The following is an 18,883-nucleotide window of genomic DNA, read 5'->3' on the forward strand; positions in this document are numbered from 1 at the left end:
TGGCTAATAGATGGGGAGAAGTAGCATAGCAGTCTAAGACTTTTTTCCCTAAAGTGTTTACTAGTTTCTTGTATCTTTTCTCTTGTCCAGACTTTCTCCTTATAAGCAGAGCTAATAGTGGTGCCTAATACTGCCTATATTTTCAGTTGCTTATAACTATCCCAAACTTTGACTGAAACTTCCCATACTAGGTCTCTGCTTCAGGCTGAATTTTATTTAGAAAATTTCAACTAAAATAGTTCAGGTGCTGTCAAGAAGGAAATTAGAGGAAACATTTTTTTGCCCATGTTAAAAAATTCTTAGTCGTTTCATTGAGAAGCTTTGGTACCTCTATTCTTTTGAGCAAGATAATTTAGCTGGGGACATTCTTTGTGTCAGTGGTGTAACTTTTGTTGCCCCATGGAAATCCACTCAAATTGGCCAAGTTCTAAGCCTTTGGAAAAATCTCAGTTTGCATATGCTCGGTAGAGGCTTGTTAAAGTCTAGCAGCAAAGATCTGGGAATATTTGTTCTGTACTTAGCATGGTCTAGTCTGAGGCTGCAGAGGGCTGAGCAGGACTGTGTCTGCAATTGCTGCTACTAGCTGATATAAGCCACTGTGGCACAGCTTACCTTAACTAAATGCAGGGAAACTGTTTCCTGTACCTTGCTGGTGACCAGGCAGCTTAGAGGAGAAAAAGGGAGTGACTCAACTGGAATATAGAAAGAGAAGTTTAAGGAGTGAGTTGTGGGAAGGGCATGCAAAGAGGAGATGAACAGGTTGTCAAATCTGGGATAGAGTGGCCAGTGGACATGAGGAGTGGGACAGGAGTTGGATAGCAGTGAAGGGAGAGAAGGAGGCTGGGGGAGGAGGAGGTGCAAAGGGAGAGGAGTGAAAGAGGCAAGGAATGGAGCTGTAAAGGGTCAGAGAGGTAGTGACACATGAGATGAGGGAGTTAGAAGAAGAAAAAGAGGGGGCAGGAGCCAAGGAGAAGGCTGTTAGATAAAAGTGGAGGTTTTAGAGAGAAGGACATGGGAGAGTTGGACAGAAGAGAGGGTGAAAAGTAGGAGCTTGGATGAGACTGGATAGGAGCAGAGTGGGTAGTAGATAGGAACAGAAGGAAAGAGAACAAGAGCTGGTCTTTGTCAAAGAGCTTGGGGGAATGGGATGATGTATAGGAACAAAGTGGGGCTGGGGCAGAACAGACAGGAAGAGGTAGCGAGACAGGTTTGTGGGGGACACTAGAGCACATAGTGTTTCAAAAATTGGAAATGAATCCTCAGGAGTCCTGAGTCCTTTTGTTTCTCTGCTGCCATTAAATAGCTGTGAATCCACTGACAAAGCATATATGTCATTCCTCTCTAGTGCCTGGGCTATGTAGAGGATAACAGCTTACTATTGCTACCAGTTACTTCACTGGCTCAAGTGACGGAAATCTGTACTTTTGAGTGTCAGTATTCCACTACATGATGGAATTTCTGTTTTTTTTCCAGTTTACTTTTTTCTAGGTTTTATATTGATTCTGTAGCAGTTCTTTACTGCTCCACATTCCCAGAGTTTTACTAACATTCAGAATCAATGATTCTGGCACACAAAGCACTTTTAACAATGACAGGACATTATCCAAAGTTGTGCAAAACAAAATGTTATATTATTTATCTGCTTCCCTCTTCAACTTTCAGGATTAAATCAATGTTCAACAAATGGGTAAGGGACAAAATTGATGTGGGGCAGGGGAATGTACTCATGTTTTCTACAAATACAAAGTAAAATAAAACCAAACAAAATATTTGATGTCCATTGAATATGCATGAAAATAACTCACTTTTCATTTCCTATATACAAAAGGCTTACTAAGCTATTTGTTTGCTTAGATGGTTGAAGTTTGAAGAAGATGTAGAGGATGGTGGAGAGAGATGGAGCAAACCATACGTTGCCACTCTGTCACTTCATAGCTTGTTTGAGTTGAGAAGTTGTATCCTGAATGGTACTGTTCTACTGGACATGAGAGCTAATTCTATAGAAGAAATTGCAGGTATATCAATGTTTTATACCAATAACCTATTATGATAAAGTAAGATATTGTACAGAACTATCTCCCACTTCCATTACCCTCTAAGACAGTTCATTCTCACCCTAATTCAAAGGTCAGGGTCGAGCATAGGGAGAAGGAATGGTGGGTTTCAGCCCCTCAAAAAAGAAAAATCTGAAACACAAAGCACCCATCTGTGAAAACATTTACAGAAAAAGTACAGTGTAAAAATTATGAGAGCTTAAAAGTTACATTAATTTGCTTCAGAGTTCAAAATGGGAAATAGAGAATATAAAGGAGTTGGATTTACACACAGCTGGTAGTGAAGCTTATCTGACCTTAAATACATCACTGTAATCTAAATGTGGCACCAGAGGAGATGTTACATATATGGTCATCGGCTCTTACAGAGACATTAAAGTTGGTTGGGCTGGGGGTGGCTGGCCCCCTTCTCAAACATGTGTGTGAGAGATGTCAGATACTATAAACCAGGATAAAGTAATTTGTGTGGTTTCCTCTTCTGTGCTAACGACCCCATTCTTCCATGATCTGAATAAGAACTTGGTTTTGTGTTTTCCATGATATCTTGGGGGTTTTCTGAAGAGACTGACTATGGGGATATCCTTCAATAATAATAATAATAATAATTAATAATAGAATTTCAGTACTACTGGAAAGCCCCAATCAGGATCAAGCTTCAATGTATTAGCCATTGTAAACACATAGGCAGGAAGATATAGTCCCAGGTCTTAGGAGTTTGCAAAAAGGTGCAACAAATGAATGTGGCAGACAGAAATGATTGAGGAGGAAGAAGAAGGTTTAACAGTAATAAGGTCAGGTAGTTACACAGGCTTGCAGTGTACATATGCAACTTGGGTAGTTTCAATTAATAGGAAAGATTTTATTTTTTATATAAATAAAATAAGCCCTGGACCTGAAGTGTAATGATGAAGTTTGTGTTTATCAGCAAAGTCTTTAAATTCTCTTTTTAGTAAAATTATTAGTTGTTATAATTCCACTTATGGCATATTTTGGAAACATTGCTTTGTTCCTAGAAATGACCAGCATTCTGCTTGTATTGGAGAATATTGACAGTAAATTAAATATACAGTTCCTTGGTACCTTCAGCATCCTCCTGAATAAACAGGTCAATCCCATCCTTACTCTGGTTTCACAAGTTCTTTTGTTCATTGTCATCTTCTCCAGAAAATTGTTCAGTACTTGCAGTATTGCCTTTTATCCTTGATTTTGTTAGGCCCGGAAAATGACATTCACATTCATCATTCAGATACTTCTTTCTGTGTTGCAAAACTTGTTTTCTTTATTTAGAGGGCACTATGGACTTTTGCTTTTATTAACACTCCTCCATTAACCTAAGTCCTTATCTTTGTGAGACATAATTGGTTTCTGTATTTTCTTTCTGTTCTTTCTTTTTAATAACTTTGCATAGGATTTTAATAGTCCTACTAAGTATAATTTTTCTATATAATTCTATGTTAAGACATGTCACTAATCGTAACTAGTAAAATTGTTATATATATTTATTTTCAGGGGACCTTGGCGGTGGGTGGGCTGGAGACTGTATTATGCAAACATGCTTGTGACAGTATATCTGCCATTAGAAATATTGCTGTCTGAGTTACATTTCTGCTTCAAATTACACTTTTGGAAATGCAACAACAATTTTTTTATCCTTGAAGGAATTTCACATAATCTGCATTGCTAGATTGTGGTCAAGGGTTTTTGTCTACTTTAACCAAGACTTTTAAAAATAAACACTTTATTCATTTACATGTTAAACATCCAGGATGTAACCTCAGACTCTTTCTATATGCAAGTATACATTTTTAACTATCTGGGTTTATTGAGATGAATTTTTACATCAAGCAGTGTAGATTTTTGTGTGATCTTGGCATTTTTCAGTTTGCTATTAATTGTTAAGACATGTCACTGATTATAACTAGCAAAATTGTTGCTATTCATTACAACATGTTGCTATTAATTTTTCTTTTTCAGATTTTATTCCTTCATTGAAAACTAGTTCACCCCAGTTTCAAATAGACTGCAAGAGACATTTCCTTCAATTTTAACCACTGTTACCTATATTTGAGTAGCCTTCTGTCATTCATATCTGGTGTAGCTCCCACACTAATATATAGTCATTATACACTCCTCTACCAGAAGTTCCTTTGAACTGTATTAGTCTATTGATCTCTTCTAGTGCAGACCATATGCCCGAATGAAGTCTTAGTCTCTGTCTGCAAAAACAACAGAGTCCTGTGGCACCTTAAAGACGAAGATTTATTAGGGCATAATCTGTTAGGGTACATCTAGTAGAAGTCCTGTGACTCCTTAGAGACTAAGGGTATGTCTACACTAGCCCCCTAGCAGGGGCAGATGACTGTTTTGCGGGGCCCCGGGCAGCATAATTCCGCAGGGCCCCCCCTTTGCCACGGCGCATGCGCAGTGACGCCATGTGCAGCGGTGCCACGGCACATGCGCAGGGCTTTCTGAAGCACGGGGCCCAGGGTGGCCGCGCCATTCGCCCTGCCCTATATCCGCCCCTGCCCCCTAGTTCGAACTAGGGAGGCTAATGAGGGCAACCGAAATTGCTAATGAAGTGTAGAATGAGGTTTAATGGTTAATTTGAACTAAGGAGTTTATCTCAGAATCCCACTTCTCTGTAGCGTGTAGATGTGGGCAGTTACTTTGGGCTAGTCAGTTTCCAAAATGGCGACCGGCCGGGAATATGCTAATCAAGCTTCATTAGCAATTTCGGTCGCCCTCATTAGCCTCCCTAGTTCGAACTAGGGGGCTATGTAGACGTACCCTAACAGATTATGCCCTAATAAATCTTCGTATTTAAGGTGCTACAGGATTCTGTTGTTTTTGCAGATAGAGACTAATACAGCTACTCCTCTGAAACCTCTCAAGAATCTGTCATCTAAATAGTATATTTTGGAACTTGTCTTTTCAAGAGGTATTAGCCAGAAGATTGCTGCAACACCCAATTTAGAGAACCATTTTACTTTGTTATTCTTCCCATTATTTCAGTTTAAATTGGCAGATAAAACTGTTCTCTTTTTGTATTTGTATTTAGTTCCTTTGGGTTTGTGAAATTCTCAGATTACCATCTAGTTTTCTGATGCACCACTGAATGAACCAAGAAAGTTCTAGCACTCAGCATATGATTCAATTTTCTATGGTTTGGCTCAAAGACTTTTTGGTCAACCTTTAGAAATGGTACTTTCTTTATTGCATGAATCTCTAGTTTTGCAGTTTATTTTAGTGTTCTCAGTGGGTTTTAGGCAAACTGCAGTCCGCGTCAAATAAGTGATGTATTCAACATGACCTCTGTGTTGTCTAATCATTTTGTAGTAACCTGCACATGTTGTTTTTTAACTTTTCTGTAAATTCAAATTCAGTATTGATAGTTAGATCTTTCTTACTCTTACAAACATTAGTCCATACACTTACCATTATACTTTTTAGGGATTTCACATATTCCTCATGCTGGAATTTTCTCAGTGTAATTGTTCAATTCTGTTAGTGAGGTCATTGGGCTTTGCAGGCCCTCAGCATCTTATGGATGTGCATTTCACTGTCATTGGTAGTATCATGTTGAACTTTCAATTTATGCAAATTTTGATTTTTTTTGTTTTAATTCTAGGCCACAGCTTCCATTCATTTTTTGGTGCATTTTATGCAAGTTTCATAGACAGCTTCCTTACTGAAAAACTGTTTCTCAGTCTGTGGTGGAGTCATATTAGTTATTTTTTATATATAATGGATGTTTTTCCCTTGACAGCAAATACCTGCAAAGAAATTTTTTTTAATGATGCACATTAACACAAGCATGACATTTGATGAACAAGCTGCTTAACTCAGTTTTGGCACTGCCTTTGTCTTTAATTCTTTCTTTCGCCAACCTGGTTTTTTGCTTTTGCTAACATTTGATCACCTCCAGTTGCACGCCTTCATCAGGTTGGCAAAATTGTGTTTGTCTATGGGTTAACTTCATGTTGCTTAGCAACCTTCCAGTGACTTGGCACTACTGTTTTCCACAGTAGTTATGAATTAGGGAATCTCTCATATTTCCAAAATTACCTGACTGATGTTGAAACTTGAGCTCAGTTCAATTCAGTTGATTTCATTTTGTGTATGAGACCAGAACCAACATACACAAGCTTTCATTTGTTAGGGTTGCAAAATATATATTTAATATGCTAATGGAAAAAAAGCGTTATCTCTATACTTTATTGGATGCATGGGGTCACATTGACACAGCCCTGAATTTCCTGGCACCATAGGAGCAGTTTTGATATTCTCACCACTCTATGAGCCAGGAGTTTGTCTCACTTATGCTTTCTGTGGACTTCATTGCACTTATTACTGAGCAAAGCAACAGACCCTAGTCCTATAGTAGTCTTACTCCTACAGTTTCTCACCAAGAGAAGTTGGTCCAATAAAAATATTACCTCATCACCTCATCTTTTTCCTACTCTCCAAGGTAGCAAGTATCATTCCCCCATTTTACATAACAATAGTGGTGATGTTGAAAAGAATCCATTTGAGGGCAAGTAGAAAAGAACCTAGATTTCTAATCTACTCACCTAGACTGCTTCTCAGAGGAACATGTCAAATCTTTGTTTTTGCTAATCTGTTTGTAACCGCACACACACACTTTTCCTTGAGCCAGAAACAGAATCCAGAAATCCTGATCTCCAACATTCTGCTGCTATCTAGTAAAGAGTGTAACTCACTGGAAATATGTGTGTCTCATCCCCCTCTAGTGGCTGACTAAACTAGAAAGTAACAGCTCAATTGGTAGAGGTCTGGGTTTTGGATCTATGTCCAAGATTCAAATTTTGCTGACAATCCATGCAGGGAAGCTGTATGATTTTCAAGAAAGAATTTTCTTTTCCATTTTTCAAAAGGAAACACTGGTTTACTGAATTCACATATAGAAAATATATCTGTAAAAATAGGTTGTGAGTTTAATAAACTCTTACAATCTGTTGATTATGACATGACAGACAACAAAACCTAAGGATTCCATATTTCTCACACATTTTGATTGACTATATCACACAATGGCAGGTTTAAAGGTTGAGCTAGCTTCTTTAGATCTGTGGCATTCTTGTGTTTCTTGCATCAAATTCTCTGCTGCTGTAAACTGACAAAGCTCTTTTGAAATCAATGAAACTGGGCCAATTTACACCAAAAGAATTTGTCCCTCTGCTCCTGAGGACTTTTATTATGCTCAGATACTGCACAGCAGAGAAAAAAGGAGTGGGGAAAAGCTCTCTGGGCTTCCACCTTTCCTTGTTCATTCGTACAGGGGACAGGTTCTAGGTGTCTAATAGATTTTAGCTGCTATTTTAGAGTAAAAAAAATTAGATAGTTGGTCAAGTACTGCTCACAGTTACTCCAGTGTAAATCTCATTGTATCTCCAGTGAAAACAGTGGAGTTGCTCCAGAGCAAAGTTTCTCTCTTTTTTTTTGTTCTATTCTCTGAGAACAGAATGAAGGCTTTTAATATCCCTGTTTTCCGCCCTGACACGGGAGGTGCTAATTTTGTCTTTAAGGAAAGTGAGAGTTTAAAGCCTGTAGAAAATTATAGCTTTTTCAGTACAAAGAACTGTTGGATTGCCTTGCAGTTTAGGGAAAGATATGAATTATATGAATATTTTGTGTTGTCTTCAACAGCAAATGTAGAGTCTAATACTACCCATGGTTCAGGACCTCAATACTGCTGGTTGGGAACTTCGGCAGGTTTGGACTCAGTAGGCTTAAATTTTCAAAGCTGCCTAAGGTATTATTTTCTTTAGTGGAAAGTCCAAATCCCTTAGGTGACTCTGCAAATCTCAACAATTAAGGTCATAATAATTGTAATTAATAATAATTTAGGGCCCAGTCTAATTCCCAGTGAAGGCTTTTGACTTCACTCATATTAATGGTACATATTTGTTCTTTTCATTTGATGCTATTCCCAATGAAGTCGATCTGGATATTGTATTTGATTTCAGTTGGAGAAGGATTGAGCCTGTTTGTTCTTTTGGCTTCTACGTTATATGGTTGTTAATCCATGATCTAACATAAAGTGGTCTAATGTTTTACTCTATTTTAAGTGTTTCTTAATCACATAATTGCATTATAGACAGTGTTAAAGGAGTATATTTTAAATGAGTCTGAATGGGGAGACATCTTGAAATTAAACATAAAATAATAGCATAGAAATCAAAGTTATTTTGAATTTTTCTTAAAAAAAAGACTAAGAAGGATGCATTTTGTAATTTCTCTATGCATTTTACTAGAGTAATTTTTACCAGAGTACTTATTTAATCCTTTTTGTTGTTTAGTTCTTGTCGAAGACTTGACCAAATATGTCTCTGCTTATGAAATATCTATTTTTTATTTATTTATTTTTCTGCTCTGCTTGCTTCACCACTGCATTTACAGGATGATATGAACCTGTCTTGAGAACAGACTCAAGAGCTGTCTGAATTTTCAGTACAGCAAGTTTCTGACTCAGCTCATTATATCATCATTTCTGTGTAGCACGATTTCTCCTAATGGATATGCAAGGACATTTTGTGCTAAAATGCTGCAGATTTATTTGCTCTAGTCTGTATTTCTCCACCCTCCTTTTTGCTACTAAGCATTACTACTGTTGCCAACAAGATTCGCCCCCCTCCCATATTATATATCAACTCAACAGCATCTTTCACATTACAAATGAACAATTCTTAATATTTTCTGTTAGTGGATTTTGTGCTGAATTTTTTCATTCTCCTATCGGCATAAACATTTACTATATTAAAGCCCAAATCCCTTCCAGAAAGCGGGGTTCATCATGAGCACATGGATCTGCTTGTAGAACTGGATCCCAATGTATTCAATTTTTTCTGATATTAGTTTTACTGTATATTCTTATTTGAAATTTATTTCTTCTATTTTATTGAAAGCATCATCAGTGGATTGCTTAATAATATAGAGCAAGATTGTGATCTTGTGTGGTTGCATGGGAGAAGAGGAGGGAACAAAAACCTTCCCTCAAGATTTGGACCATGACAAATTACATGAAAATGTGTATTTTCATATATTAATGACAGGCTAATTTGCAAAATAGATACCTAAGGTCAGATTCTTGATTCATACCCTAGCTTTTTTACAAGGCAGTTTGCCAGCAGTGCAGGGCTGCCATAAAGTACTTTTACAAGTATTGTGATGGGGGATAAGAGTTAGTGGAACAGGGTATGCTTCTTTGCTCAGTAGGAGAAACATGGTTCTTTGTGGGATGGGTACAATTAGTGCCATCTGGACTCCACCCTAACTTGTGACCAGTGTTTGGCAGGTATAGGAATGCAGGAGATGTACCATTTCTTTTAGAGATGAGATGAATAAGAGGAATGTGACAAACTTACATAATATAATGAATAATTTAAAGAAGATAAGTCAGGAAATTGTATTTACTGTCTCTCAAAATTAAAGAACTGTGGGTATGTCTACACTACAAAGTTAGTTCAAACTAACGTCCGTTAGTTCGAACTAACTTTCATAGGCGCTACACTAGCGCTCTGTTAGTTCAAACTTAATTCGAACTAACGGAGCGCTTAGTTCGAACTAGGTAATCCTCATTCCACGAGGATTAAGCCTAGTTCGAATTTACTAGTTTGAATTAAGGCCTGTGTAGCCCCTTAATTCGAACTAGTGGGAGGCTAGCCCTCCCCAGGTTTCCCTGGTGGCCATTCTGGCCAGCACCAGGGAAACTCGTCTGCCCCCCTCCCGGCCCGGGACCCCTTAAAGGGGCACGGGCTGGCTATGGTGCCCGTGCCAGGTGCAAGCCTGCCAGCACCCAGCCAGCAGACCCTGCACCTGGCATGGATCGAGCCACCCACCCGATGCCCCCCAGCCCTCCCCCTCTTCCCGGGACCAGGCTGGCGGCTCCCGGGAGCTTGCCCAGGACTGCAAGAGTTGGGCACCCGCCTGGTCTAGTGCGGACATCATGGACCTCATCCACGACCTCCGCACTAGGCACAGGAAAGTGGCCAGCTAGGTCAGGATAGCTGCCATCCTGGCCACCCAGGAGCAGGTGTGCATGAAAATCAAGGTGGTCCACTGAGACCCCTGACCCTGAGCCCTGAGCTTACAATGGCCGTCCTGGGTCAGACCAAAGGTCCATCTAGCCCAGTAGCCTGTCTGCCGACAGCAGCCAACCCTAGGGACCCTGGAGGGGATGGACCAAAGACAGTGACCAAGCCATTTGTTTCGTGCCATCCCTCTCCAGCCTTCCACAAACCTTGGGCAGGGACACCACTCCTACCCCCTGGCTAATACCACTCCATGGACCCAACCTCCATGACTTGATCTCACGTCCCTTTAAATTCTGTTCTAGTTGTAGCCTTCACAGCCTCCTGCAGCAAGGAGTTCCACAGGTTGACTCTTTGCTTTGTGAAGAACAACTTTCTGTTACTAGTTTGAAGCCTTCTACCCATTCCTTTCCTTTGGTGTCCTCTAGTCCTTCTTTATGGGAACTAATGAAGAACTTTTCTGTATGCACCCTCTCCACCCAACTCCTGCTTTTAGAGACCTCTATCCTGTCCCCCCTCCGTCTCCTCTTTTCTAAGCTGAAAAGTCCCAGTCTCTTTAGCCTCTCTTCATATGGGACCTGTTCCCAACCACTGATCATTTTAGTTGCTCTCCCCTCTCCCACCTCCTTTTCCCAGTCTCCCCCAGTTTTGTTCAATAAAGACAGATTCCATTTTTGAACACAATTGTCCTTTATTTTGTACATCAAGAAGAGGGGCTAGGGAAGGGTAAGTGGAAGGAGGTGAGGGAGGAATGGGGTACGCGCCCCCGATGGGGAGGACTAGGCTGACTCTGCGGGCTTCTGGGGGTGGAAGCTCTCCTGCAGCCCCCCAATTGCCCCCTCTCCCCAGATGGCAGCCTGCGGCAAGTGCAGCCGGGCTGATGGCCGAGTGCTGTGATGTGCCCAGTGTGGGTACTCTGGGCACTCCAAGCCAGGACTTGTTTGCAAGCGGGGCACCCAGAGAACTGTCTGTCCGGGGTGGGGGTCGGGACCCTTTAAGCACAGCCCTCGGCTAGCCTGAGACAGCATCTCCACACTCTAAGTCCTCCTCTGATGCCCTGCCGGCACTGCTTCCGGCCATCCTCAAGCCTGGTTCAGGGTCCACTTAATGTGGACGCGCTAGTTCAAATTAGCAAAACGCTAATTCGAACTAGTTTTTTAGTTTAGCTCCGTTAGTTCGAATTAGCTTAGTTCGAATTAACTAATTCGAACTAAGTTAGTTCGAATTAACGTTGTAGTGTAGACGTACCCAAAGACATTCAATGAAATTGAAAGATGGCAAATTTGAAACTGATAAGTGCATTTTCCTACAAATATATAATTAGCCCATGGAACTAATTGCTATAAGTGGGGCCACAACTCAGTAGGATTTTTAAAAAATGTCATTTTTTTATGGACAATTGGCCATCCAGACTCATGGTGGGTGGGGTGTGTGTGTGTGTGTCTGTCTGTGTAAAATATACAACCCCCATTCTTGTGGGTACAAGGTACCTGGTAACAAATGGGAAGACATTTTTATGGGGACAGTATGGCTATATCTACACTACAAAGAAAAGGTAGAAAAAGATATGCAAAATGCAAATCACAATTTGCGTATCTTTTTCCGCTTTTCTTTGGAAAGAGGCTTTTCCAAAATTTGTCATGTCTACATGGTGCAAAATTGTGGAAAAACCTGCTCTTTCAACACATCCCTTCTTCTTCATAGAATGAGGTTTACAGTGATGGCAAAAGAGCGTGTTCGCTTTTTCAAAAAAAATTTCCCAGTATCCTGGAAAAGAGCTGCAGTGTAGGCATAGGCTACGTTTCTCAACAGACTACTGCAGGGTTTCCTTGCAACTTCTTCTAAAGCAGCTAGTATTACAGAATGGAGGTGGGGATTTTGAGATTTACAAATGTATATGTTCTGATTTGGAATAGAAAATCCAAATTTCATAATTCTCCAAAACAGATATCTGAAAACAATTGTTAATGAAGAAGCAACATGATATTTCTTTGATTTTTTCTAAAAGTTTATGGTTGGCATTTTTCATGGCAGATATGTTCCTCAGAGTTTTATTTTGTTTTGGAAAAATATTAAGACACAGTATATCAGTTGTTTCCAAAAATAAGACTGGGAAAAATATATTGTTTTGCCAATATTACAAAATTCTGGGGATATTTGCTTTGTAAACCTCTATGTCTCTAGGTTTTGGACCAGAGTCTAGAAATCTGGTATGGAGGTGGATGCTGGTAACTTTTCATCCCCAGGAAAAAGTTTCCAGATTTGGACACAGCATAAGCTTTTGAAAATTGTTGCCCACTAGGTAGTCAACTTTGTAATATTTGAAAACCAGACACTCCAGCAGGCATGCTGGAACTCCCTTCAGGCCTCTTCCTCTCCTCAAGGCCCCACAACATGGGGTAGGAGGATCTTGCCCTCAGAGCCAGGACTAGAAGCTACAGACACCTGATGCATGTAGGAGGCAGCCCTGGCTGATTAGGGGCTGGCTTGGGTAGTTATACCGTTCCTTCACTGACAGTAGTAACTAGACTTTGGGTAGTAGTGACTGGACAATGTCAAATCTTCTTTTCAACTTGACTTTCCAGTTGTAAACCAGGCAACTAGCCAACCTATAGACCACCCATGCTCAGTGGAAACATGTTAGAGCTTTCCACCTAAATTTCCTGAAGATTACACTGGGCATACTCTGGTCCGAGGCTGAGTAGGACTTCCTTGAAATTTCAGCTCTTAGATGCTGTGGTCCATGCAGTGCCAGGTCTAGGCCCTCAAATGAAAGCAAGAAGCCTGTCTCTCTTCTGCTTTCAGTGTCACTGCTGCTTAGCCCAAGGAGTGCGAAGGAGGAAGCTGCCTGATATAATAATTTTTTTCTGGAGTAGAGAATACAAGACCGGGTCCTGCACTTGTAATTGCATATATTATTATTAAGCATCATAATGATTAATTAATAAAATAATTTCCTCTCTCTGTTCATTATATTAGATTTGTATATTTGTTTTTCAGATATGATTCTTGACCAACAAGTGAGCTCAGGGCAGCTCAGTGAAGATGTTCGTCACAGAGTACATGAAGCTTTACTGAAGCAGCACCACCATCAAAATCAGAAGAAGTTAAGCAACAGGATTCCAATTGTCAGATCCTTTGCTGACATTGGCAAGAAACAGTCTGAGCCTCACTCCATGGACAAAAATGGTAATGTGTCGTATTATTTTATGTTTCAGAAGCTTTTTAGAGTCTATATTTTTTCCATCTGAGCCTAATGTATCCTGCTGCTGTATCCACAGAAGTCAAAGTGTGGTTCTGATTTGAAAAGGGGCTATATAACAATGTCAGCTTTTATTTCACACAGCTGCCCCTTGCACATGTTCACAGACATAGCTGTTCTATTTTGTTACAGGGCTATGTGTTTACTACTTTTTACTCTTGTTAACTATGGAGAATCAACGTCACTGATAGAGTGAGCTAAATGATGATGCATGAAGTTAAAGGAAATTAACTTGTCTTTTAGATTTTTAGGCTGAGTTTGCAGTGCTGGCAGTTGGATAAAGTTCCTATTTTTTCACTAATAAATTTAAAGCCGTTGAGACAAAATAAACATAGATCCCAACACTGTTGTTTTTATAGAGTTACTTTTCACAAACTTGAATTACAAGGGAGAAAAAAGGAGGGAAGGCAATGCAGTACTTCAGTGGAAACAGTTTGGTTATGATAAACTTTTAAGAACAGGCTACACTATTTCTAGCATGCTAACTCAATGATAGCTAGCACAAATTGGTGCAATTTACACCTTCCCACTTGACGTGTAAACATGTCCTAAGATACGCTTCAGCTGTGATACTAATCAGTATATGATCATATATTTGAGTAAAAGACCAAAGCAGTATGGTGATAATTTGTTATGCACAAGATATTCCAAGGATATTATGGAACCTAAAATTTCTGCCCTGGCTTCTGACCTGCACCAACACTATGAGTCTTCTAATTCACAATGCAGTAGAGCTACTCTTTTTCCAAAGCAGGACTACCCTTGAGTGGAGGCCCTGTAAGATTTCCAAGTCTAAATTCTTCTTTAGGGTGGGAATTTTAGACCTGGAAGGTTGAATGTAATTTCATCTGAAGAGGACATTAAACAGGAAGATAATTTCTGTGTGATGGAATAAGGAATTGAAAATAATTTATTTTGCGGGTAGGATAGAATCCCCATTTTAATTGAAGTTTGTGTCTATTTTCCATGCGTGCACAAGAGAAAGGCTAAATAGACCATTTTCAATTATGCTTCCTTTCTTAATATAACTTTCTGTGCATGTTAATATAAGTTTGTTCGTGGCTTTAAATAAGTATTCTTCAGAATATGAATGTGAACATTAACAAAATTATTGCTTTAATGTTCCTGAGTCTCAATTTCAGCTGTGGGTGGGAGGAAACTTTTCCACTGTTCCTGCATTCCATCATCCCTGCTGCAATCAGTAACTAGGGAATTCTCAGGACTTCCCTAGCAAATGAACAGTAGGGAAGTAATGCTGTTTAGTCTCCAGACCATGCTTGCTAAAAAAGCCCTGAGAGCTGTTGAAATGTGACCAGTCCCAGTTCAGGAATCTTTCCTGCCAATGAGTTAAAGATGGGGTAGCAAACAAACCCTACATATCCTAATTTTGTCCAGATTCCATGTGAGTCTTATTTAATCCCCAGTTAAGGAAAACACCTGTGTCCAGGACAGATATTAAACATATTATGATTGCCATTAAACCTGTGCTTAATTCCAACTGAAGTCCATGTACTTAAGTGCTGCTTTGAAGAAAAATATACATGCTTAAGTGCTTTGTAAACTGGGCTCTGCGATCTAGCAATTGGAACTTCCTGATCTTGTGTGAGAAGCACAGACCATTTTCATTATCTTAGTTATATTCATTTTAAAATTGTAAAAATATCCTTAGCAATATTTATACAAAGGCAAATCATCTTTGTGCCCAAGTAATAGTGATACTGCCAAGCATGCTGTTTAGCAGTCCAATGCAGTTCAAGATATCTGTTTCAAGATAAATAAGATTGTCCATTAACCTGTCACTCTCCTTGTCTGCCTTTCCAAAGCAGAAAAAAGGTCCCATGTTAAAGTTGAGCTTTATTGAAATGTTTACTTCTGATTCTATATTTATTAAATTGATACCCTGTGTATGTTCAGATTATTGGAAATTTGATGTGTTTCTTCTTTAGCTTTAGCACATCTTAGAAAGAAAAGGACAAAATTATTCTAGATCTTCTGCTCTAAAGCCATTTGTTGGTTGATTGGTTTATTGGTTGGTTTTCTCCTGATGGCCATAGAGCCCTAGTGCAGCTGTGCCACAGCTAGTATAACAGTCTGAATGCTGTAGTGGGAGCTGCTATCTCTGTGCTCCATTTGAAAGAAAAGGGGAGTGGAGAGCGGAAAGCAGAGAGCTGTTGAGTAGGTTGACATGGTCTCAGGCTCATCGGCTCCTATCCATCCCTCCTTCTTGTAGAATGCTGCCTAAGATACTAAATGACATGCATGGCCTTTCACATGTCTTTGGCAGTTTGGCTGCCTTTAGAGCCTTGCCCAAGGACAGGATGGCCCGTTTTGAGAAGTTTGAGCTTTCACTTCTTGCCTTTTTCCAGCAAAATGCCCAGACACACCCCTTTCTTTGTAACTACAACACCTGCTTGAGAGACTTGCCTTTTCCCTTAGGGCTTTCTGTTCCCCTACTCTCCGGCATATGTAAGTAAGATGAGGGCTAAATCTAGTTCTTGCAGTCTGTGAATGATGTATGCCTTTTCCTGCTGGCTGAAGCTGATAATTTCTCTTTAGAAGTCTGTTTTAAAACTTAGAGCAGTTGTGAAGGCGCTCTTATCATTAGAATGGTGGCTCAGAACTGAACTGTAAAAACTAAAGTTCAGTAAACTAAATTTGTTGTAACCTTTCCCCCAACAACACCTAGCACTCAGACAAAAACACCTTATAGTAATGTCAGGCATGTGCAGTAAAAAAAAAAGTCTTTGCTTCCTGAGGACAGCTTTATATACTTTGTATGAGTGTAAAAATGTTATAACCAATTGTAAGGTATGAAAGTGCCTTTTTCTCCCACAACCTCAAAATCCTGTTAAAATAGCTGTATAATTTATTTTATGATTATGTATACTTTTTGGAGCAAAGGCTTGATTACACAAAAGCTTTGTCATCTCTTCTGAGGAGAACAAACAGATCTCCTGAGGCAGTCTTAGTGATCCCCTCCATTTTTCTCCTTTTACTCTTCTAGTCCTCACAGGCCGAATGTCTCTAAACCAAGAAGAAAGGGATGCAGCTCTTTTCAGAGTCCATCAATTCTGATCCAGTGATGATCAAAGAGAAATAAATATAGCAATGCCACACCTTTGTCCCAGAACCTTGTCCCATGTTCTGCTGAGACAGTGGAAATCCACCAGTCCAGAATCTGCCCAAAGAGGGCAAGTGAAGGTTTTTCTTGGTGTAATTTTAGCACCTTTGTGGCCAAGGTGCAGTCCTCTCTGCAGGCTGCTCCAGTGGGGAACCCTCCTTCCACCCTTGGGGCGCACGTTCCAGAGTAACTCCCTCTCCTCCCCCCTCAGAGTAAACATGCACCATACTTCCCCAATAGTACAAGAAATATGGGTAAAGGAAATAGTTATTAAACGAGGGATGAATGGAGAGAAATGTTCTACTTCTCACAGCCCCATACAGCACTGGGTGACTGTGATTCTGGGTCTGGTTTGTCCTTCTCAGGTGATTCCAGGTGTGGTGCATGTCCAGGCTTCTATCCTGGGACATCTCTGGTCAGCCGCTTTGTTCTTCCTAAACTTTGGGCGGGTTCTCAACTGCTTTGCTATGGGAGAGGCTACTCACTATAGGGCCCTTGTCTGGAGCTGCCAACGCTGATGTCTCTGAAACTTTCCCTACATTGATTCCCCCTCCTCTTTGGAAAAAACAGCATTTCCTATGCCTCTGGATGTGGTTTTAAAGGTCCATGCTTTCTAAACCCCGGTTGGTTACACTAACATAAGGGAATCCTTAAACAGTGTAAAGATGGCATACTGCTGTGTGACTGCAGCAACTAACGTAACTTATAAAGCCACTAGGCTCAGGATTGGGACATGGAAAGATGGTTTAGATATACCATTTCCCCACCCTATGCCAGTTTCTTGGTGCAGTTAACCATTCAAACCCTTCTCTCTTGGGTGTCTGCAAATGCTAGCTTGGCAGCATGCCCAGCCTAAGGTATCTTGGAAGTAAAGGCCTGAAATCATAACTCAAACTCTCATCCCCTGTAGGGGACAACCTATTGTGTCCTCTCTAGACCATCAGGATGGTATTACTAGAAGATATTTGTGCCTATGTTTTTCCTCTGTTCTTCTTTGTGTAAATCTCTCAGACCTTCTATTTAATTTTCTTTGTATAGACTAGTAGTATCTTTTGTTTATAATGGCTTTTCTTCACATCCTCTTCAGGGCTAAAATGTCAGGATGCTATGGATTTACCATGCATTTTTAATGCTGCCATGCTGTGTTTAACTTTCACTTTTCATTAAGCATCAAAACTGTGAGAATTAAAAGCCTGCTTTTGATGTTCCAATAAAAAAATGACACTCAAATTTGGCATAACAACAGCAAAAATTATTTTTAAAAAGGCTTAGTTTGACACTGAATGCCCAGAATGGAGGGTGGAAAAGAATTTCAGAGAAAATACTTTTAAAGCCAGTGGGATTTTAAAATATATTATCTTTTGCTATTACTGAGTCTTTTTTTCCAGATTGTGTTTGGAATGCTATGTAATACATATTTTTAGTGAGATTAATAGAATTCTCATCCTGATGTTTGAGAATTATATAAGTAATTACCTATGTATCAAGATGATGGCATATCTCCAAAAGATTAGCTTTGACTAGATACACCACTTCTGTGTTATTAAGGAATGGTAACAAATATTCCTGGAGGCTTCTGCACTTTTGTACAGGTTTCTGCAATGCAGAATGTAAACATACATTTTTGTTGCATCAGGCTCACGCAGAGAGAACAAGTAATGCGAGTTTCATGATAGTATAGTTAGTCAACAAAATCAGATGATGACATAATTCTGATAGTAAATGTAAACAATAGTTTTCAAAAATGTTTGCAATTTCCCACCCCTCGGTTCTGACTAGTGGTACACCTTTAACCTCTACATTTGGAGATGTACCTGTTGTCACTCGCATTGAGCAAAGACTTGTGCTAATGTAGCTGCAGCTGCACAAGTCACAGCAAGGACTAGCCAATGTTAGTACATGGCTAGGTTCTCAGAAGGGATCGTATTCAGGACAGCTAGCTCCTCTCACCACTTGCACTGCTGCAACTTCATTCCAGTTTTAGTGTGCTAACTTGATCAGAGCTAATATGCATATATGATTCCTTTCTCATTGAGATGAGAATCACAACCCCAGATGTAAGAATTGGGAAACCTCTTGCTGCTGTAATTTACAGACCAACAGGTGAGGAAAGAAATGTAGAAGGTCAAGTAATTAACAGTTAGTGTAAGAAGGTGTACATTACAATAGTCCTTTTCATACACATTAACATACACAATGTTTCATCTTCTTTCCCTATGTGTGTTGTTTACACCAACTGAGATGGAGTCAGTCACACCCATTTATCAATATTCAATTTATATCACCTCTAAATTTTACACAAATAAGACCTTGTGGAGCTGTAACTATCATATTCCCTGCTAATCAGCACGGTAGGGAATCTGTAACATAACGTGTAAGTCAAAGTAGTCTCTAT

The 18,883-nt window shown here is 39.8% G+C and overlaps 1 protein-coding gene across 4 annotated transcripts in view; it reads left to right on the plus strand.

Annotated features, from left to right (window-relative positions):
• SLC4A10 (solute carrier family 4 member 10) overlaps nt 1–18,883 on the plus strand; it is a 302,923-nt gene that overhangs the window by 178,517 nt on the left and 105,523 nt on the right. For all 4 annotated transcript variants that reach the window (XM_075933502.2, XM_014569435.4, XM_075933501.2 and 1 more), the window contains exons 5-6: nt 1,855–2,015; nt 13,106–13,294. In XM_075933502.2, the coding sequence (XP_075789617.1) occupies nt 1,855–2,015; nt 13,106–13,294 (350 nt within the window). The remainder of the gene's footprint in view (nt 1–1,854; nt 2,016–13,105; nt 13,295–18,883) is intronic.

This window comes from Pelodiscus sinensis, chromosome 7 (genome assembly GCF_052426305.1).
Source record: "Pelodiscus sinensis isolate ZL-2025 chromosome 7, ASM5242630v1, whole genome shotgun sequence".
Classification (NCBI taxonomy): domain Eukaryota; kingdom Metazoa; phylum Chordata; order Testudines; family Trionychidae; genus Pelodiscus; species Pelodiscus sinensis.